The sequence below is a fragment of the Engraulis encrasicolus genome, chromosome 1 (assembly GCF_034702125.1).
Source record: "Engraulis encrasicolus isolate BLACKSEA-1 chromosome 1, IST_EnEncr_1.0, whole genome shotgun sequence".
In the NCBI taxonomy this organism is placed as follows: Eukaryota; Metazoa; Chordata; class Actinopteri; order Clupeiformes; family Engraulidae; genus Engraulis; species Engraulis encrasicolus.
This window is the reverse complement of record NC_085857.1, coordinates 16,258,698-16,282,065: the sequence shown is the minus strand read 5'-3', so window position 1 is coordinate 16,282,065 and position 23,368 is coordinate 16,258,698. Positions and strand designations below refer to the sequence as shown.

Sequence of the window (23,368 nt, the reverse complement as noted above, 5' to 3'; positions counted from 1 at the left end):
GTCAAGGACGACACCCATAGAGGTAGAACATTAGACTAGAGGTGACATGGCAATTAGAGATGGCAATTTGCGACAGCATTAGAAAACCGCAAGTGGAGCCTCCACTGGCACCTTGTGTAGGTAGTGTAGGTACCTTCAGTAAATGCAAATCAATGTAGAACACAGCCAACTCTGTCAAAAATGAACTAAAGCTGTGTGAATATGAAGTGACACTTTAATCAAGGACCAGATTTGAAATGTCAGGAATGTTTCACATCCTAAGCCATTTTTGACAGAGGTGACCCCCCTTTCTCCATTCATTTACATTTCTCAGGTCTACCTCCTAAGAATGGCTGCCAGGAGTGCTGTGAAAAGGGGGACGGGGTCATCTCTAGTCCAATATGTTGAATCGGATTAATATGTACATGTGGTGTCACAGAAAACAGTGGTGTCACAGAAAACAGTGACGAAAGTCAGAAGCAGTCTGACGTCACCTGATGGCCCATACAGGAACAATTTCAACCAAAGAGAGGAATTCAGTAGGGGCACCTTGGCGCCATAACCAGAGATTCTTTAAGTATATAGAGATATGCCAATGTAATAGGTTGCTATGGGCACCTAACATGACCAGGTTCCGGTCTGCCTAAAGGGGCGTGTCATAATACTCCTAGCATTGAATAGAACAGTCCTTAGGTCTGCCTAGGTCTGCCTAAAGGGGGATTTCCCCCCACTACCCCTTGCAATAATAGAACCCAGAAACAATGGGCAAATGGAACCCCTCTCTCTCTACTCTCTCTGCCATAACCCCTTTCATTCAGAGGCACAGTTATAACTTTATTGTCACCAATATTGTAATGACCATGTCTTAATCTCTCACTTAAGACTCTCAGTAATGTCATAGCAATATTGGTATGATGTAGTAGTTAAGCTTTTTTTGGCAGATAGTGAATGGGAGGGATCGCCGGCGATCCCATCTGCATGAAGCATGAAGGGGCGGGGCTATAGGGACTACCTCTATTCCCAGAGAATGGACCAGGGGTCCGTTTCTCGATTCTTGTCGTTGCTAACCGTCTTAAGACCGTCTTAAGACCGTCTTACCATTCCCTTGGATTCAGTGGTGAGCGTCGCTGTCGAGAGAGAGTTGAGTCGGTCCCTGTCTCTCTTCAATCAGAGAGCAGGGGAGGTGCGGCTACGGCCAGGGTTGCCAGATAAGGCTGATGATTTCCAGCCCAAAAAATGCTCAAAACCCGTCTAGGACCACAAAATCAAAAACCACAAAATTTCTGATAAATGTCATTTTTTCCTGCACATGGCCATCCTAAGCAGCCCAATTGGGCGGGAACCAGCCCAATTTGGCAACACTGGCTACGGCCATGTATGCCAAATGATACACAATCGCAACGTCCAATAAACAGCCGTTGTCAATCGTAAACCACACACCCCCTATGGGATTTACAGTAGGCATGTCTCCAGAACTTATCTCACTTGTGATTATCTCTGGTGATAACCAGGCAAGAAATCTCATTGAAGTCGTGTGTTTTGCGCATGGAAGGAGAGAAAAATGTGCCTCTTGCTGTATGTTCATACCACCAGTTCTAGCTGTTTTTGATGCATTGACTTGAAGGTGCCTGACGTCAGGTGAAATAAGCCCCATGGAAATAAAGTGCGATGTGATATAATATAGTGCCTTATATAATCAAAGAAAAGTATACTACTGTATGTTGAGGCTCAAGTGAGCGTCTGACGTCTTTGAGACATCTCTTAAGGCTATCAGAGGATTGCCTTGAGATGGGTAATGTGTGCCTACCCCGAATAGAACCAAACAAACACAGCCATCGTCCAAGAATCAAGTGAATGACGTGTGACTCAGAGATCAAATTCCTGTGATTAAGCCATCTCAGTGCTGTGGGCTGTAGCAGGTGGTCAGTCACACAAGCGGTTGTCACCTGTCTCCTTGGCCAGTGGCAGCCTTGGCAGGGCCCAGGACAAAGCCAACTTAAAGGGACACTGTGCAGGAAATGGTCATAAAAGGTACTGCAACTATGCTGCTCATTGAAACTGGGCTGCCCATTGCCAAATTTGATCTTTACATGAAAGTTTACTAAGTAGTAAACAAATATTTTCTAGTATGGTCCAAGTACAGTCATTTTTATAGCTAAAAATGTCTATTTTTGGAAATTCAAAACGGCGGACCATGGAGAAGATCCCCCTTTTCATGTTTGAAAAGTGCCATTTTTCCAGTCATAATGAATATTTAGAATTTGATGGTGGTGGTAAGTATTCATGAAAAAGTTAACGTTAGTGAATGGGCAGCATGAATTCTGGAAATAAACAACTAAAAATCTCACACAGTGTCCCTTTAAAGGGGGCCCCCAGCCCAATATGTAATAAGGAACCAATTCTGGGCCCCCTCTGTCCCTGGGCCCGGGACAACTGTCCCCTTTATCCACCACAACAACCCCCACCCCTCACCAATCCCCCCCCCCCCCCCCCCCCCCCCCCCTGTCAGCACCCCTGCCTGTCTCCATGGTAACGAACTAAACAGGGTGGAGGGGGGGATCTTGACAGCCGTCATGAGTACTAGAATTGGTGTGTGTGTTCACAGCAGGCTATCAGTTAGGCCAGATCGCAGGGGACGAGAGGAAGACAGGAGGGCAGGCAGGCAGGCTTACGGTAGGCACATCTACTCAGGATCTCTCCACTCCACAGGATAAAATGTATGGGCCGCGCAGCGCTGAGGAGGAAGCAATAATTTTTTTCCTAGTACGATACAGGTGGCCTCTGATTGGTCGAACTTCCAGAGCGGCAAGACTGCAACACGTGCGATGGGGGAGTCTTGAAGCCGAAAACACGCCGACACTCGCCACACTTTTGATATGTGCCTAAACCTAAACCTTCCCTAAACTTAACCTGTCAGGAAAGCAATATTTCTGATTCTTTACTTTTGCCAAGAACGGCGAAATAAGCAAGGTATTGGCAAATTTGTTGCGAAATTGTGCCCAGACCAAAACCATGCCTAAACCCTAACCTGTCACAGGAAGTTGTGAAGGTTGACCAATGAGAAGCCGAGTTTGGCCATCTGTGGCATCATTGTACTAGGAAAAAAAAATAGCGAGGAGCAAAGGGATAACTAGACGCTTTCAGGGAAGCTGACAGGGTGGGACAAAGGGGTCAGTTGTCCTGGGCCCATAGAAATGGGGGGGGGGGGAGGTTGGTTGGCAGAATTGGGTCCTCATTACATTGTGTGTATTGGACAATGGCTTTCAGATGACTTTTTCCCTGGGCCCAGGCAAAGCTGTCAGCAGCCATGGACGCTTCCATCGTGTAGGTCTCATTAGCGAATGGGGAAATGGGGGAATACAGTAGCACTCATGTTCACTCAAATGGATAACTTGGTGTTATTGGCCATGCACACAATCTATCTTAGCCACTTGTTCTTAGCTGCTTAGCTACTCCACCATTTTGAAGTTGTAGGTCTATATCATCATCATTCTGATTTCAACTTTTTTCCCTTTTTTATGTGAAATTGTCCTCCCCTTTCATGTTTCCTTAGAATGTGGTTATAGCACATGTGAGAGCTATGGCAGATCAGAGCGGACAAATCTACACAGAGGATCTCCAGTCCACCACAGGATATTAATGTATGGGCCGACCAATAGGAGGGACTGGGAGGAAGGAGGGAGCGGGAGTGAGGATGGGGGATTTACATGGATGCTTTGATCGTGTAGTGAGTGGGAAATACAGAAACCAAAATTATATTAATTTAATTTCACTCATGTGGGTCTTTTTTATCAGGTCAGATCACAGACCTCTCTCTCTCTCTCTCTCTCTCTCTCTCTCTCTCTCTCTCTCTCTCTCTCTCTCTCTCTCTCTCTCTCTCTCTCTCTCTCTCTCTCTCTCTCTCTCTCTCATCACTCACTCACAGACCTAACTGATTTCACCCACCAGCTCACTGTCTGATGTCTAAGTTCAAATGAGTCCCAATGGGTGGCTTTGAAGATGACCTAATCAAAATATTTAAACCTTTTTCCTGTCCCTTTACGTAGATCGCGGTTACGGTACGTGTGAAATCGACTGGGCCAAGGCCAACTACTCCACCATCTACAAGTCGTACATCGTCTCCATCCTGATCTTCTGCTTCGTGGTGCCAGTGATCATCATGCTGTTCTCCTACGTGTCCATCATCCGCACCGTGAAGCGCGGCAACGCCATGGCCGCCGAGGGCGACCTCACCGACAGGCAGCGGAAGATCGAGAGGGACGTCACGATTGTGAGTACACGTATACTGTGCTAAATTGCGCTCCGCAGACACACATGCACACACGCACACACGCACACACACACACACACACACACACACACATACACACACACATACACACACACACACAAAGGTGTAGGTTTGGCTCGAAAAGTGGTGGGGACATTTCAATGGCAAATTGCTGTTTTTGCATTATATTTGTGAAAAGGTGGTGGGGACAAGGTAGTTTTATCTCAAAAGTGGTATGGACATGTCCCCACCCTCCCCCACTAAAATTACCCGCGTGCACACACACACACACACACACACACACACACACACACACACACACACACACACACACACACACACACACACACACACACACAGGGAGAATGCTAGAGGAAGATGGACAGGGACGCAGTCATGAGTATTCTGTTATCTTGCCTTATCTTACCTTATCTTACAAGTACATTAGTGGAAATAGCATTATGGCTGGGAAGGTCTGAGGCCAAGTGAGGGAGGGTTTACCTGCTAATGCTTTTTAGCTTTTCAAGATCACACACAATCTAGAAAGACATCATGACACCATTGTCAGTGTAGATGGGGTGATTGGTGCACTTGGAATGACATCTAGATCTACAAGTGGTTATTGGGTTCTCACCTCACACCAGCATTTAAATCAGGGGTCCCCAAACTAAGACCTCACCATTTGAACTGGCCCAAAGAAGCAATCCTCACAGGAAAAATAAATAATGATGACATATATTTTTTAAATATTTTTTTTCGTTTATCAACAGCCTTCCTACAGTTTAATTTTCACTAACCTAGTGTGAATCACCAGAAGTTTATTGTCTTGATAGTTTCTCATCTCACTGTAATATACACAGGCCTGCCATTTCTATTGTATCACTCATAAACTGTCAATCACCATATTTTTCTAACCTTTCCTTGCTATTCTTTTGCAAATCACTTGTAATGATGAACTATTTTGTGCTAGAAATTATGGCTATAACAGGCAGTGGCCTAGTATACAGCCCACATGATTGATCTCGGCCCCTGAACACAATCAGGAACGATAATGTGGCCCCCAGAGAAAATAGTTTGGGGACCCCTGATTTAAATGAAGCATAAAATTTAGGTGCATATTTGTGCAACCCTACTGTATGTGGGAGATGCACAATACAGTATTTCGATGTCATTTCTGTAATCACGATAAATTAGGAAGATTCATTTGAAGGCCATTCCGAGTTTTTAGCCTGATGACTTGTATATGTTCTTTGATGCCTTTGATGCCTGGATACACATATACGCTGCATTCGGGCTCTTGGGATTTTAGAGTTTTTAATAAAAAATGTGGGTATGTCACAGCTGAATGAACACATTCTAATGCAAGATGAGAGTCTTAGCGTTTAAGTGCAACTTATAGCATGTTTTACGTGCTTATGAGGATGAAATATTTCAGTTTTTATAGGTTGAGGGTAGCTTTTCTTAAATGGACTTAGGCATTCAGCAGCCTTTTTTGCAAGTGCTTTAGGCAGCAATGGGTTAATGGCAGTCCACTGGAAATAGGCTCCTGCATGGACATCTGTGTCTTCCATGGGATCTGTCATAACACCTGAGGATGAAACTGAGGCTGTCTCCAGGGTTAGGGCTGACTGCTTTGGCTGGAACCAGGGCAAAGTCATCTAACACCCACCCACACCCAAATCCATGCAGTGTTATGAGGACCCAATTCTGGGCCCCCTCTCTCCTAGGGCCCAGGAAAAACGACCTCCCCTGTCGACTTCCCACACTCACAGTCAGTCACTCACCTCTCTCTCTCTCTCTCTCTCTCTCTCTCTCTCTCTCTCTCTCTCTCTCTCTCTCTCTCTCTCTCTCTCTCTCTCTCTCTCTCTCTCTCATCACTCACTCACAGACCCAACTGATTTCACCCACCAGCTCACTGTCTGATGTCTAAGTTCAAATGAGTCCCAATGTGTGGCTTTGAAGATGAGAGCTAGAGGATAGTTTGATCCAAAACGCCAGTTGCCAGTTGCCAGTTGCCAGCCTCCGTTGAGAACTATGAAGTAAAAATGAATTTTAAATGAGCACACCACAGTAATATCCTGTCTTATCCTGTGGTAGAAAGACAGATTGAGAGAAGACGAAAATAGGGTGTAATAGAATGGTAAGAATAGATATCATGCAGGCAATATGCAGGGTTGCCAGGTGAGGCTGATGATTTCCAGCCCAAAAAAATGCTCAAAACCCACCTGGAAGCACTAAATCCCACCCAATTCTATTTGATTTCTATGGCTAACGATTGGGCAGGTTTTTCTGTTAAGTGCCATTTTCACCCGCAGATGTTCATCCTAAGCAGCCCAATTTGGGCGGGAAACCGCCCAATCTGGCAACACTGGCAATATGGATGAAACTGAGGAGACTGTGAGAGTAGGCATTTTATATTCTACTGATGTCAATGACGTTGCAAAGGGCGAAGTTATAAGGAAATCCCAGAGGCAAGGCAAGTCTATTTGTACTTAATTTCACAAAGTCAGTTCAATGTGCTTCCCAGCAATAAAAGCATAAAGACAGCAGATGAAAGAAGAATAAAAGCGCAACGATAAAAGGATAAAAATAGAAGACTTAGGTGTCAATAAAAACCATACTGTATGTAGCTCCATTTTAGTCTCATAGTGAATGAGTGAGTGAGCATTTGTCATTGTGTTCACGGAGCATACAGTGTGCAGACTAAAATACGAAGTCAAACCTCTGCAGTTAACCCAGACACTCTAAGATTATATATTTTCCAGTCTCTTTAGTTAACCCCTCCACTTGTGTGGGCAGAAGCCTGCTATGAGAGAACAGTGCTCAGAGGCAGCTCAGTCAGAGAGAGTAGAGAGAGAGAGGTTCCATTGGCCCATTGTTTCCGGGTTCTATTATTGCAAGGGGGAGGGGGGGGAAATCCCCCTTTAGGCAGACCTAAGGACTGTTCTATTCAATGCTAGGAGTATTATGACACGTCCCTTTAGGCAGACCGGAACTTGGTCATGTTAGGTGCCCATAGCAACCTATTACACTCGCATATCTTTATTTGAAGAGCTCTTTTCCAAAACGTTATATCAGTTTAAAAAAAAAATTTTTTTGCTATCTCTTTCTCTGTGAATATAATGATCAGTGTTTTAATGTTTGAAATAGTGATCAAATATCAGATTACATTAACCCAATTCCAATGTTCCTGATGTTTTTAAACATGTATGAAAACATTTTGGAAAAGAGCTTCATTTGTAGAGCTCATTTCTGTCAAACACAAGATGGAGTAAAAGTACAAATATGAAAAAGGACTGATACAAAATAGAAGACTGAAGTAGAGAGAATACGTTAAAAATCATCAACTACCACTAGCTCCGGTCACATGTGTGGGCAGAGACCAGGTATGAGAGAACAGTCGCTGAGGGGCAGCTCAGCCATTGGGGGAGAGATGAAGAAGAATGCTGATCACAGGGGCAAGGTGTACATATTTCTTGACCTAATTTCCAGATCAACGTGCAATATTTATGTGCCTCAAAAAAATAGCTTAGACGGCCTTGATGCTGACAAACCAGTAGTGGTGTCAACAATGATCGATCCGGAGATCCAATCCAATGCGGGCCATGGCAGATCCAGAATCGATCCGGCAAGTTCCAGAATCGATCCGGCAATTTTTTAAAGTTTCAATTACTTCCATGGATATTTCCGGAGCAAATGAATGTTAAATTAAATAAAAGCACTTCAAAACATCGCAAGACAGATACAGAAAACAGCCAATAAATTGTTGCTCAGTATCTGACTACTTGTATTGCCTCATCATGACTGATTAAACATTTGCTTTGCTTTCAGTAGAAATGTAATGCATTGCAATGAATTGTAGAATTGAATCGGATCGGATCGGATCGCATAGAATCGAATCGAATCGCTACCTCCCGAATCGTGATCGAATCGGATCGTGAGGGCAGTGCCGATCCACACCACTACAAACCAGTCAGGATTGTGTGATAGTGAAAAAGCGATAGTTGTGTATTCATCACATGTCAACATCGTGAGCGAGTGAGCCATTGAGTGAATGAATGACTAGCATTTGTCTTTGGGATCACACAGCACACAGTTTACATTATATGAAATTCCACCTCTGTAGTTACTGCAACATCTCCATGTTTGTGGGCAGAGGTCAGCTATGATAAAACAGCGCTCAGGGGGCTCAGTCATTGAGGGGAGAGAGGGAGGAGAATGCCGGTCACGGAAACAAGGCGTATTTGGTAGAGCTCATTTCATCCACAGTGGCAGTTCAATGTCCCTCACAAAAATAAAATCACAAGAACACAGAAGATAAGAAATGAAGAACGAAAGCACAAAAAGAAAGAATAAAAAGAATGAAATAGGAATTAACAGCTCCATTTTGTTCTCATGAAGAGTGAGTGAATGTGTGTGGTTACTATTTCTCATTGGGACCACGCAGCACACAGTGCACTACAACCAGAGATTCTTTAACATAATAGGTTGCTATGGGCACCTAACGTGACCAGGTTCCGGTCTGCCTAAAGGGGCATGTCATAATGCTCCTAGCATTGAATAGAACAGTCCTTAGGTCTGCCTAGGTCTGCCTAAAGGGGGATTTCCCCCACCTCCCCCTTGCAATAATAGAACCCGGAAACAATGGGCCAATGGAACCTCTCTCTCTCTACTCTCTCTGCTACAAGACTACAATACGAAGCCAACCTCTCATTTGTATGGGCAGGGCTCAGCTATGAGAAAACAGTGCTGAAGGGCATCGCCAGGGTTGCCAGATGGGGTTGTTTAGGATGACCATCTGTGGGTGAAAACAAAAGTATTGGGTGTTTTTTTTCTCCTGTAGATTCATCAATAGACTTTAGGTGCTGTTTCCACATAGCAGATGTTTTTAAATGTGGATATTTTTTTCTGCTGTTTACATTGTTTTTGGCCTTCCGTTTCCACGTAAGCAGAGTTTTAAAACCCACATGTAAAAAATCCTGCTGTAAAAATATCCCATTTTGGGGGCAAAAACGCACCTGTTACAATGGAGTTTTTATTTTTATCCATATGTTGTGTTTCCACCTAAACAGGACAAAAAAATATCCACATTTAAAAATATCCAGCTATGTGGAAACAGCAGCTTAGTTGAAATCAGGCAGGATTTAGTTGTGCCTCCAGGTGGTTTTGAGCATTTGTATGTATGTATGGGGATGGAAATCATCAATGAAATCTGGCAACCCTCATCGTGACTGAGAGAAACACTATGAAATTCAACCGCTGCGTTTAACCTTTCCACGTGTGTGGGCTATGAAAACAGTGCCCAAGGGCACCTCCTCAGTCATTGGGGAGGAGAGATTGGGGGAGAATAATGATTAGTCAATCCCCCGCATCCTCCTGCTGTGAGCGTGGCAGATGAGCGGCCCTGTGACCCTTTGACCCCAAGTGCACCTCCGTAGCTTCTTAGTGGAGACCAGGGACGGATCATGACTCCATGGGCCCCTGGGCCAGACAACAAGACAGGGTCCCCCTCGATGGGTGCTACTAGTTTACAAAACGATTCAGGGTTTAAGGCCTTATGTGAAAGTTTATGTTGTTGGGGGGTTCAGGGGGTAATCCCCTGAGAAAGTTTGAAAATTCAGTTGCTATAAAAAAAACTGTGATTTTAATGCAATATGAGAGAGGAAATATAGAGGCTTGGGCTTCTTCAGGGCCCCCCTTGACTCCTGGGCCCCTGGGCCTTGGCCCTGTAGGCCCATGCAGTAATCTGTCTCTGGTGGAGGAGGGCTCATTGACAGGCCTATTCACTCTGCTGAAAACACTCAACTACATGTTTTAGTTTATTTTTTTAGTTTAGTTCAACAGGGACCATGCACAATACACATTGATTACAGAAGTAAAAATGGCTTGTGCCAGATTATAGCTAGTATATAGCTAATTTCCATCTGCAGTCCCTGGACATCATAACAACATTGCTATGGCAATGCAGTGAGTCTTGACTAACTAATTATAAGCTGGGCATTACCATATTGGTGACACTTAGTTTACAACAGAGGGTCTCTGTGCTAAGGGGTTAGTAACCTGGCTCTTGGCGGATCTGTGTGTTCCTGCTCAGCTTCGCAAAAAATTACATTACACTTAGCTGAGCCTTTCAGGTCTCCAAAGCGACTTACAGTTATTATTTTTCAGGGTATTGGCTACAGTCCCTGGAGCAATGTGGGGTTAGGGGGCTTGCTCAAGGGCACTTCAGCCATGGATGGAGATGTAAGGAGAGGTCAGGTGGGATTCAAACCTGCAACCCCTAGCTTGAAAGACCAACTCTAACCACTAGGCCACGGTTGCCCAAACCAAAACCACACTTGCGTTGATCGAGAAAGAATTGCTTCTCTGCACAGCTCACACGGCCTCGATGTCGACGAACCAATCAGGATTGCATGATTTCCATAGATGTGACATAGGGAAGAACGGGGTAAGATGAGCCACGAGGTAAGATGAGCCACCCCCTTTTTCTCGAAAAAGGTGAATACATTTTAACATATCACCACATTCTAAGGTGGTGGAAATCCTTTCCCAACACCCGTGAAAAAGTGAAGCATGTGCCAAATTTGGCAAGAGAGATATTTGTGAAAATTAGTTTTTTTGCTCTTTAAGTGAATTCCATGTATATTCAAAACATGGATGATTTAGAGAAAACAAAAATAGAACAATTTCTGGTCTCATCATGTCTGAAATGTTACTTAATAAGCTACTATATGAGTGATATTTCAAGTCTTTTTGCACTTTTATGATAGTTTTATGAGCATTTATTTACATATTATTGGCATCGGGGTAAGGTGAGCCTTTCGAGACGGGGTAAGATGAGCCGCTTATCCTAATGGGATGCATAATGGTTGAACACCATGTTATGATACTTCAGCATAACCACATAATTTCTTTCATATCATACCCAGGTGAGTTGAGATGAATGACTTTATGCATTCAGTTTCAGCCAATTCAAACAATAATATTAACTTTTTTTCTACATTGCACTCTGCATTGTTATATTCAAACAAAGCTGTAAGGGCCCACAATATGTATTTTTTGGCATAGTTCTGTTGGGTAAGATGAGCCACCTGAAAAAATATTTTTAAAAGGCAATATCATTTTAACCATGACAGTTTATCAATTAGTTTTTGCTCTAATAGTAACAGGACACTTTGAAATTTGGTATGATGTGAAAATTTTAACCAAATACACCTTCATCGCTTAGCTGTGACGAAAAATGTAAAAAGTGGCTCATCTTACCCCGGTCTCCCCTATAGTCAAAGAGGTTACATGTAGCGGAGAAGAAAAGGAAAGAAATGGAGGGAAAAAAATGAGCAAAAAGTGAAGATTCATCACACAACATTGATTCACACTATGAAATTCCACTCCTGTGGCCCTGCCATGGCCAACCGATATGGCACTCACCATGCCATGCGGCTGACCCTGGTTCGATTCCCAGCCCGGGTCCTTTGCCGACCCCTCCCCGTCTCTCTCCCAATTCACTTCATGTCCACCTCTCACACTGTTTTTGGTGAGAGCCCGCACACCTTGAATGTTTCTTTTTTAGCAGGTGCAGCTTTTCAATGTACTCCAGTCTTCATTTAACTCAAGGAAGAGCGCGACACTGCTTCTTCACAGTTCACCACTTTTTTTCTTTTTTCTTTGGTGCTGACATTTCGGCACTAGGCCTTCATCAGAGTGAACTAGCAATCAGTTCACTCTGATGAAGGCCTAGTGCCGAAACGTCAGCACCAAAGAAAAAAATAACAAAAAGTTGTGAACTGTGAAGAAGCAGTGTCGCGCTCTTCCTTGAGTTAAATGTCCACCTCTCACACTGTCCCTTCAAATAAAGTAAAAAAAGACCAAAAAGAAAAGAAAAAAAGAAGAAATTCCACCCCTGCCGTTACCCCCTGCTCGTGTGTGGCCAGAGGTCACAGTATGAGAAAACAATGCTGCTCAGGAGCACCTCAGTCAGAGATTCTTTAAGTATATAGAGATATGCCAATGTAATAGGTTGCTATGGGCACCTAACATGACCAGGTTCCGGTCTGCCTAAAGTGGCGTGTCATAATACTCCTAGCATTGAATAGAACAGTCCTTAGGTCTGCCTAAAGGGGGATTCCCCCCCCCCCCCTTGCAATAATAGAACCCGGAAACAATGGGCCAATGGCACCTCTCTCTCTCTACTCTCTCTGCCTCAGTCATTGGGGGGAGAGATAGAGGAGAATGCTGAACAGTCGATCCTCCACAGCAGGGCCGCTGACAGCTTTGACTGGGCCCGGGACAAAGTCACGTGAAGAGCCCCCCACCCAACACATGTAATGTAGCCTCTTACTGCAGATGGGGTCGCCGGCGGGCCTATTCACTATTTGACAGTACCGAGAGCTTTAAATAACAGATTAAGAAATAGCCATTACAATTTTTGGTGACGGTAAGGTTATAACATAGGCTCTGCACTAAGGGCTTAATGAGTACCCAATTGTGGGCCCCCATTCTTCCTGGGCCCGGGACAAGTGACCCCTTTGCCCCCCCGCCCCCTGTTGGCATCGCTGCTCCTCAGTCACCTGCTGTGGATGAAGGCCGGGGCTATTGCATCCGTGACCTCTTGGCTCCAAATTGCAACTCCTTGAAAAGGAGCAGTCCACCTTTTCAGGAAATATGCACATCTTTACTCCTCGGGTTAAATACTTGACCTTTCCTCTGTTCGTTGAGCTGTTGTCTGATTGATTCTGGTGATATTAGCCTACTTCTTGGCATCATTGAACTGAATGGTCTCCCAGTAGGCAGTAGGACTAAGCACATCTCTTGCAGCCTTCAAGAAGCACGTAAAGACTCTCCTCTTTCGTGACTATCTACTAGACTAATGTTTGAGCTGCCCTAGCCCCAGACCAGACCCTTGACATGATGTGTATGTATGCATGTGTGTGTGTGTACTGTACTTTAAAAAACAAAATTACCCTTCTTCGCATCTGTACTTGTTGTTCTGTATATTTCCTGTGCACTTTGTATTTGCTATTGATGTTGGTTATGATTATGTCCTATTTTACATTACATTACATTACATTGCATTTGGCAGACGCTTTATAACCAAAGCGACTTTCAAAAGAGGACATAATCAAGCCAACATCACAAGCAAATACAAAGTGCACAGGAGATATACAGAACAACAAGTGCAGTTGCAAAGAGGGGTTAGTTTTTTTATTATTATTTTTATTTTTATTTTTTATATATATAGAGTAAATAACGAGTACACACACACACACACAAACACACACACACAAACTAAACTAAACTAAACATCGTGTCAGGAGTCTGCCCTGGGGCAAGGCCAGCTCAAGCATTAGTCTAGTAGATACTCTAGTAGATAGTTGTTTCTTGAAGGCTGCAAGAGATGTGCTTAGTCTTGCTGCCTCTGGGAGACCGTTCCACCACATGGGTACCAGAATGGAGAACAATCTTGACTGGGAGTACCTAGAGCGACTGGATGGCAGAGCCAGACGGCTTGTGCCTGATGAGCACAGTTCTCTTCCAGTAACATAAGGCGTTAGTAGGTCCTTCAGATAAGCTTCAAAGTCGCTTTGGTCATAAAGCATCTGCCAAATGCAATGTTATGTAATGTAATGTAATGTAATGAATGGTACCAGTTGGTATCATTCCGTTTTTGGGACCATCTGTACATTCTAAGAAGTAATATCACCAGACACAGACAAAGGCAGGAAGAGAACTATGACTGGTAATTCAAAATGGCATATTTGCATGAAGAGAATCCACCTATTGAGGCATGAAACGTGTAAATGTCCAAGCCACAATGAAAACCGACAAAAAGGATGGCGGTCGTAAATATTCATGGGAAACGATGACATTTGCAAACGCATGCTGGGCAGCATGAATTCTGAAAATAATCTGCTAAACAAATTGCAGCACACTGTACCGTTAATAACCGCTATATGACTCATGACCAGGGGCTGAGCTATAGGATGGGCAAGCAGGGCATTTGCCCCTGGGCCCAGGGCCCTCCCATATTGTTGGTGGGGGCCCTATTATGACCATGGCAAGTTGTTTGAGGGGCCCTATCAGTGTTTTGCCCTGGGGCCCTGTGTGCAATTGTTCCGCCACTGCTCATGACTGTGCCTCAGGGGCAAAAAAACAGTGAGGCTTAATCTATTCCATTGGACCGGTGGGATTTTGTCCATTACAGTTGGAGGCTGGCCCTGAGAGATGAGGAACTGAAGCAGAGACAGTTTTACCAATAGGCTACCAGGCAATTGCCAAGGGCCCTCTGTAGGGTCCATGAATAATCAGCTGCAGGGAAACCGACAGGGGGGGGGGGACAAAGGGGTCACTTGTACCGGGCCCAGGGAAAGAGGGGGGGCAAAATTGGGGTTTGGGGCCCTTTCAGATGTCTTTGTTCCGAGTCCAGCCAACGCTGTCAGCGGCCCTGGTCAGCTGGCCTAATTATGGTTAAATGGGTATGCCACTATTTTGGGGCTTAATACAGTTAAGTGTCTTATTTTTCATGTTAAGCGTTGTCTTGCTTTAAGACAAGTTAAAGAGGGAGCATGTCGCTAAGCTAATGAAAGTCAATGGATCCGTGTAGCATACTACAATGCTACACGGATCCATTGACTTTCACTAGCTTAGCGATATATAGTGGCATACCCCTTTAACACCAGCAAAAATGGGGCCCCGAAAAGAGGGCCCCATGTCTATATTGTGCCAAGGGCCACCCACATGCGTAGAGCCAGTTGTTTCACTGAGGGAATGCTTGAGGTTAACAGCTGACTCCGTTATTGCATTTTGCGGTGAGAAATGGTAGTATTACAGGAACTGCCTGTATTTCTCGCGGCTATAGTGCTTTAGCAATGTTCAGCTTGACCTACCGGTAACACTGAACTGACATTGATCTTTTCATATTGTATTCAATTCCGATCCCGAGTGTAGCTTACAACACAATTTATTGTTTATTTTCTTCAGATAGAATTGCTGTAGTTTCTCGGGTATGACTTCAGCTGGCTTCTTTTTGTTACCACAAATACCTTGCATGATGTAGTACCCATTGTAAAATATTGCCATTTCCATTCCATCCCATTGTATAGTCAACATCCAATTAATTTGATACATTGTGCCATTCTTCTCTTCGAAGAGAATCATGGATTTTGGGTAATGAGTTTCATGGGAATGTTTCCAACAACACGAAGCACTTCAAAAAACAACAACAGCAACACAATCTTGCATGATATTGATCAGGCTATTGAGCATGGTATGTGATGTGATAATAACCTCCTCTTGTGTTCTTCAATTTGCTTCTTGTTTACAAGCAATTTACTGTTCATTTTCACCAATCCACACAACACTCTTCTCTTCCAATAAGATTTCTAAGGCCAGGCAGCAATTTGAATAGGGCTCAAACTTTCAAGGTGGCCTTGAGGACGATTCCAGTGCACAACATTTTTTTTTAATAGGAAAGTATCACGTGGTAAGACACATCTTATTATAGTTTGTCACCCACACAGTTCGTTCAAAGGGAATCATCTGGCGTTTTCTAGGTCCTCATTCATAGTATGTTTTGAGCACACCGCATTTGATTTTGAGAAAGCTGTATAGCTGACCTGACATTGGCATCTTCTGTCTTTCCACAAAATCTCTGGGTAGATCACGAGTTGAGTGTGCGGCAGTGCTTTTGGTCCAATTTGAGTCGCAGCCAGACTTTTTCTCTCTCAGCAAAGGCAAAGCATAAAGTAGAAGTAGTATTATGTATGTAGTTACGCCAATAGTAGCTTAATATGATATTCCATGGTTGAAACTATGCATAATACTGTGTTGTAATTACATCCATCCACCATATCTACTTTATACACCCCTGGTATCCACAAAGCAATTCTCTGGGTAGATCTTGATTCGAGAGTGTCAAAGTGCTTTTGGTACACTTTGAGTACCACACTGCTTGAATTTTTATTCTCTCAGTAAAGGCATGTGTGACAGGATATGACTCATGATCCCTGAGTCCTCCTGAGTCCTCCTGAGTATATCGACCTCTTCATCCTTCAACCATTTCCTAAGTAACGGCAGAGTGCCAAGGTACTCTTAAGTGCCATTGAGACCATTCATTTTTCATTCCTCTTCTCAGCTTTCTTAATCCTTCTAAAGTATTCTTCCCTCACACATCCATCCCAGACTCCATCATTCTACCCACGTGGTGGCTAGGGTTTAATATTTTTTCCGAAAATGGCATGAATCAAATCCCGGGATCTGACGGCCCATTTCCCGGGAATCCCGGGTTTTTTTTTTTTTTCTTCAATTTTTTTGATCTAGTCATGTACAGGCTATAATTCAACTGTTCCTCCCAAACTGGCATTTTGTAAGTTGTTACTGTTCGTATCATTATTGGGAGAAAGGAATTAAGATTAAGCTCCTATCCACCAACACAATAATAATGAAGTGTAAGCTGTGCGCAGCATGCAGCGCTTATCAATGACGGTGGATTGTTGGTGGAGCTCACGACTTTCACCTATAAGTTTGATGCAATAGTGGGTTGGCTATTTTCCATTAAGGAATTGTGTTTGAGGTTGTGCGCAAAATCATGGCACATTGTCCTTCACCTGTGGATAGTATACACGTCTACCGCCAGCTTCATGAGAACAATGTTTCACTGTCGGCTACTGTGATAAGCGGTGGGAAATATAGCCTATGCGATGTCATCTCAATAGTGGAGTTCCGTGCATGGGATTTCATCTGGGTCAGTCAGAAATGGCAGTTTGCTTTAGCGCCAGGAAGAGTGTTTTTTCAAACAAGAAAACTGGTTCATCATAGGCAGGTATGCATGGCTAAACTGACTTTACCGTTTGCCCAAGTGCTATCGTTTTCCTCTGGTAATAGCACCGGGCGTCACAGTTAGGTGACCTCGCGCGCATAATAAACCCATTAAAATATAGGCATAGACTTGAGTGTCTTTCAGAGCAATATGAACCAATCAGCTCGGCTTTGCAACTAAACAAAATACTTTCCTGATGTCTACTTAACTAAAATCAGCTGCATTTTGTCTAATAGGTTATTTGGAGACATCGCCTTGCCCTTTCTGCAGAGGGATTTTGGGAAGCGCCTCTCTCTCGTTCTCTCTCTGGTTCTCTCGCTCACACACAAAGCGACGCTTGCACTCTTCGCAAGACATATGTCACTTGACTCATCTTGTTGGATAGACCAGCCAAACTTGCAAGCTAGATAGCCAATAGTTTCGATTGTGCTGCTTGGAGAGGAGGCAAAATTGGTACAATTTAGGCTGCATGAAAGCATACACGTTGACCCTCTCTCGCTCACACACACACGCGCGACGTAATTCTCTGCACTCTTTGCAAGACACTTGACTCGTCTTATTGGATACCATCCAAACTTGTAAGCTAGATAGCCAATAGTTTCGATTGTGCTGCTTGGACTGGATGTATTTAAACTGTTAAAATTTAGGCTGCATTAAAGCATCCACACGTTTCAACTTTCACGTTGTGCGATGGGTGGAGACAAGTTGGGAATCGCTATAAGTTAGAGATTTTTTATAAACATGGGCTGGCAAGATGTAAATGACCTGCACTGCTTGAAAAAGACGATCGACTATGTGCCTCAGGCATCTTAAATAGGCCTACTAAAAACTAATAGGCGGATGGCGGGCGGATTCGGTTTTGGAAATTGGAGAAAAAACATTAGGGCGGGTGGATTAGAAATTCTGAGAAGCGGTTGCGGATGAAATAATACGTCAACCGCGCACCTCAGACATTGCTGAAATGGGCCTGTACTGCTGCTGCTTAAATGAGCCTGAAGTGTTACCGCTGCTAGATGGCACTGTTGCTTATGTTGCTGGGACAACAAATAGACACGCACTTAATTTTTTTTCCCGGTTTCCCGTCATGGCTTTCCCGGGAAACGGGAAATTGTTTTGATCAGATTTCCCGGGAATCCCGGGTCCCGGGATTAAACCCTAGTGGTGGCCCTTTTGGGCGCAAAACCTTTTTGTCAGGCGGCAAATTGTCATAGCTGACCCGAGACTGACCTTTCAGAATTTCCTAATCGTTCTCTCACAGGCCTTCACTTATCGCCAACAACTCTTCCTTACCCCAACCCCTAACGCCTTTTTGTTGTTCAGGTAAAAAGGAAAAACGGAAGCGCTGCAAGGATCCAAATCGAGGATCCAAATTCTTAAAGGGACACTGTGTGAGATTTTTAGTTGTTTATTTCCAGAATTCGTGCTACCCATTCACTAATGTTACATTTTTCATGAATACTTACCACCACCATAAAATTCTAAGTATTCATTTTGACTGAAAAAATTGCACTTTTCTTACATGAAAAGGGGGATCTTCTCCATGGTCCGCCATTTTGAATTTCCAAAAATAGCCATTTTTAGCTGCAAAAATGACTGTACTTGGACCATACTTGAAAATATTTGTTTAATACTTAGTAAACGTTCATGTAAAGATCAAAATTTGGCAATAGGCAGCCCAAATTCAATAAGCAGCATAGTTGCAGTACCTTTTTAGACCATTTCCTGCACAGTGTCCCTTTAAAAGCACAGGTGCTCTAATAGTCTTTGTGAGAAGCAACCATTAAAAAAAAGAAGAAAGAGGAAACTGTGGCGCTCTGGTTGCGTTATTCTTTACTGTTTTCTAGGCAACATGTCCTCTTGTTGCCTTGAAAATAGTACAAATAGTGAACAGTTTCCTGCTTCTTCTTCTTTGCCTTTTTAGATGCGTCCTAGCATCTATATAAGAGGGTATGTCTGTCCATTGGTCTGTCCGTCTGAAACGCATTCTTTAAATCCACCAAAACACGATCTTCGCCGCCATTTTTCGTGTTACATAGAATTGTATTCAGTAATTTACATCAATAAGCAACAAGTGGACACATCTTTGTCCGCCTGTCGGACTTGTTATTGTTATTAGTGATCAGGACAGGCTCACACCAGAGCCAACGTAGACCTCTTCTCATTTCCTGATCATACCTCCTTTCTTCACCTCCCCCAATTTGTTGTTGTTATTTCTTCACCAGGTTTCCATTGTCATCTGTACGGTCTTCATCCTCCCAAGTTGTCTCTTCTAACCATAGGGATGTAGCCTCTTACTGCAGCAGGGGTCGCCGGAAACCCTATTCACTTGCTGAAAATGCTTAACTACAGCATAACAACGTTGCCATGACATTACAGAGAGCCATAGTGCTGCACTAAGGGGTTAATAATGTTGTTATTTCTTCACCAGGTCTCCATTGTCATCTGTACGGCCTTCATCCTTGCGTGGTCCCCGTACGCCGTGGTCTCCATGTGGTCGGCGTGGGGCTTCCACGTGCCCAGCCTGACCAGCATCTTCACGCGCCTGTTCGCCAAGTCCGCCAGCTTCTACAACCCGCTCATCTACTTCGGCCTGAGCGCCAAGTTCCGGAAGGACGTCGGGGTTCTGCTGCCCTGCACCAGGAACGGACGGGACTCCGTCAAGCTGAAGAGGTTCAAGAAACTCAAGGGGAAACAACAGGTGGGGTTGGAGACTGCATGGGGCAAATAATGCTCTTACCCCTCATACACCAAAAACCATGCATACAATATACCCTCATACATCTAGAGTAGCAATTGGGTGAACATTATTCACCAAACTACACCTTGATTGTACAATTCTGCTAACTTGGCCATGCCCTCCTAGTGACGCAACAGTTCAGCATTGCTTCAAGTCAGGGCAAGAGCAATGTAAAACATAGTTTCTGATCTCCCGAAAAATAGGGAACACCACCCACTTTGTCAGGAACCAATCAACCAGTAGAAACCTAAGGGAGGCAGGTCAAAAATGCTGTTTGGGAAACGTTAATTGTTATGCTCTTGGTCAGACCATGTCTTGAAGAGATTTGAAAGTCGATGATAACCAGGCTACAATTCTGCTAGCCTAACCATCAAGGTCCATCTACCTAGTCCAAGGCCAACCACGCGTTTGGCAACTCTGTTATACACTGTTGAAAATATTACAGACCACATTTCCACCACAGGTTTCCAGAAATCCACACCTCTAACCTTCATCTATGTGTTTATCTCTCTCACAGGATGGTGGCAAGGACAACCACTATCGAAAAAGGGACCAGCAGAAGGCAGAGGCCCGGAGAGAGAAGAAGATGGCGGCTGGTGGTGGTGGTGGTGGTGGTGGGGATAGCGATGCAGGACAGACCCAGCACCAGAACCAACAGAAACACCAGAAACAGCAGGGGAAAGGGAAGCAGAATCAGTCCACCAGTCCAGACTCTGGTGTGGGAAGCACCCCCACGACGCCACCACAGGTAGTCGAGGACCCGCCGATCTACGTCATCGACTTCCCCCACTCGGAGGCTCCGGATTACGAGATCGCTAGACTCTGAAAATTTCTGAAATCGCTGAAAGATTCTCTTTCATCCCAATCGAAGTTATTAAGTTGTAAGCTAAGCAACTGGATTTTCGCTAGACTCTGACAATCTGTGTTGCTGAAAAGTCTCTGAAGATTCTCATTCATCCCGATCGAAGTTAGAAAGTGGATTTTTGTAAGCAACTGAACTATACCATCATCAGACCCATAAAAATGTCACAGTACTTTTGAAAGGCTCTGAAAAGATGTCTCCAATTTTCTTCATCCATATCATCTCTGTTTACTTGTAAACTCGTTTACTTTTGTACTTCTGGACTTGTTTACTTTTGGACTTTTTTTTTTTTTTAAGCTTACATCCAGGGCTCTAAATGGACATCCACCCACCAATCGGCCAAATGTTGGTGAAAACCAAGTATGGCTGGTGGAATGACAACATACAGTACTAGCTGCTTTGACTGGCAGTGAGTGTACAGTATGTCTCTCTAGAAAGATAAGCATCAACTATCCATATTGGCTGGTGATGGAAAAAATAAGAGGAATGTTTACATCTAAACCACATTGATGACTCAAAGAATGTCACTGGTCACACACATATATATATCAGATATGTGCTGTATGAATGTATTGAGAGAGGAAAAAAGAATATTTTCTTAATTGTTTGAGCCAATTCACTTAAGTGGCTGTTCCATGCTAAGTTAGATCGGCTAATGGAGTGGAATTACATGGTAGGACTTTTTTTCATTGACATTTTTCCATCTAGTTTGTCCATATGAATTATGGGGTGTAAAAAAACAATAGTTTTTGATGTATTATTGCTTGTGCTTCATTTGATACATTTAGCTATGTTTTGAGGCAATTGGTGTGCTCATTTGATATACAGTATGTACTGAAGGGGACATTTTTATTTAAAAAAGAAAATTGACGATGAGAGTTTCTCCAAGGAAGACGAAAAAGCCATCTCAAGTTTTGGAGAACTTTTTGGGACGTCACAGTAACTTGATTCACCACTTCCATAAGCTGTGTGGTCTTTGTGGAACTTCTGATGCGCCCTGGCAACAGTTGCAGTATTTCTGTATCCAGGCCATGCCCTCCTTGTGACGCAACACCTTCAGCTGCTTCTAATCAGGCGAAGAGCAATAGAAATATCGTTCCAGAAAATTTGGGAAATCCTCCCACTTCGTCGGGAAGCAAACTACCAGTAGCCAACCAAGGGAGGCAACATGGCATTTGGGAAATGTTAATTGCTATGCTCTTGGTCAGGCCAAGTCTCAAAGAAATTTGAAAGTTGATGATAATCAGGCTAGTATTTCTGCACTTGTTTCCACAGTCTCTACATATTAGCCTACCGATGAATGACGAAACAAGATTAGCTAACAGCTGTAGGTCTTTGTGAAAATTAATATTTTTTTGTAATGCAAAGACACTTGGGTTGTGCATTGTTTGAAGGTCTGTACAATACACACAAGTGACATAAGCATGCCATAAACATCTATAAATATGAAATGAGACATACATGTATCATGGACATTATGACACTATGCTACAATATCAATATTGTTGGCATAAAGTTTTGTTTATTTTACCTTTTGTTTGTGACTTTATGCATACAATTAGGAAGTATCATGAATGTTCATAACAAGTGTCATAGTTATAAATGGCTTGTGGCATCCTGGTAGCGACATCTTCAAATAAAGGGTTACCAAAACTTGAACTTTTCTAACTTAGCAAGATTATTTTTGTATTTCTAGGCAAACAAAACATCAATCCTAATTTAAGACAAAATCGCCAATAAGATAGAAAGACTAGGATTTATATTTGTTGATAAAACTAATTGATGAACAGATTCCTAGATGTTTCTTATTTGACTTGTAAATAAATAAATAATCTTCATTTTTTTGTGTTGGTAAACTAGCTCCTCCCACTTAATTTTGTTTTACGGGTCTGGATCCTAGTTCTTTTACCAGACTGTTATTTATTGACCTCTTTCCCTTTTTGTATGTCGGCCTGATCTGCCCCCACAGCAGGTGACTGTAAATCTTTTCTATGTGATTGCACATAGAGCACCTGCTATTTATATATTTCCCTTATGTGTTGTGAATAAAAATACATTTGTGTCTCAGTGTCACATGGGTGGTTCTTTTTTGTTATGCTTTTGCAGATATAAGTAGGTTACATTTAAGGAGTGAGTACAATATTAGCATATGGTATTGTTTCTGGAAAAAAAAAGGAAACCCATCACAAATGCACTTTTAGCTAGAGTTTTACTAAAACTAAAACACATCACTGAAGACTCATGAACAAAGAAACACATGCAAACCTACACATAGCCTACAGTAGAGCACACTTCAGTAGTGCAGCTGCTAGTCTCCAGCTGAACACTGGGTGGGGTTAGACTCAGGACTGAGCTGTAATATGACCCCGATGTCATATAACGCACACACACACACACACACTCATACTCACACTCACACACACACACACACACACACACACACACACACACACACACACACACACACACACACACACACACACACACACACACATGCGCGCGCACACACACACACAAATTAAACCATGTGAGGAACAATCACAAGACTGTCTGTCGTGTGTGTGTGTGTGTGTGTGTGCTGAGGAGTCTCTTGCTATGCAAGTCTATGAATAACTTTGGTTTAGCTTAGCATATGTTAGCCTCTGCCTACGTATAAATAGCATTGCTTTCCGTGTCACTACGTGACTCTATATAAATAGCATCGGC

The 23,368-nt window shown here is 43.4% G+C and overlaps 1 protein-coding gene across 1 annotated transcript in view; it reads left to right on the top strand.

Annotated features, from left to right (window-relative positions):
- opn6a (opsin 6, group member a) overlaps positions 1–20,626 on the top strand; it is a 42,725-nt gene extending 22,099 nt beyond the window's left edge. Inside the window, exons 5-9 of the mRNA XM_063207770.1 lie at positions 4,026–4,249; positions 19,492–19,766; positions 20,122–20,161; positions 20,318–20,368; positions 20,549–20,626. Coding sequence (XP_063063840.1) covers positions 4,026–4,249; positions 19,492–19,766; positions 20,122–20,161; positions 20,318–20,368; positions 20,549–20,626 — 668 coding nt within the window. The remainder of the gene's footprint in view (positions 1–4,025; positions 4,250–19,491; positions 19,767–20,121; positions 20,162–20,317; positions 20,369–20,548) is intronic.
- The last annotated feature ends 2,742 nt before the right edge of the window (positions 20,627–23,368 follow it).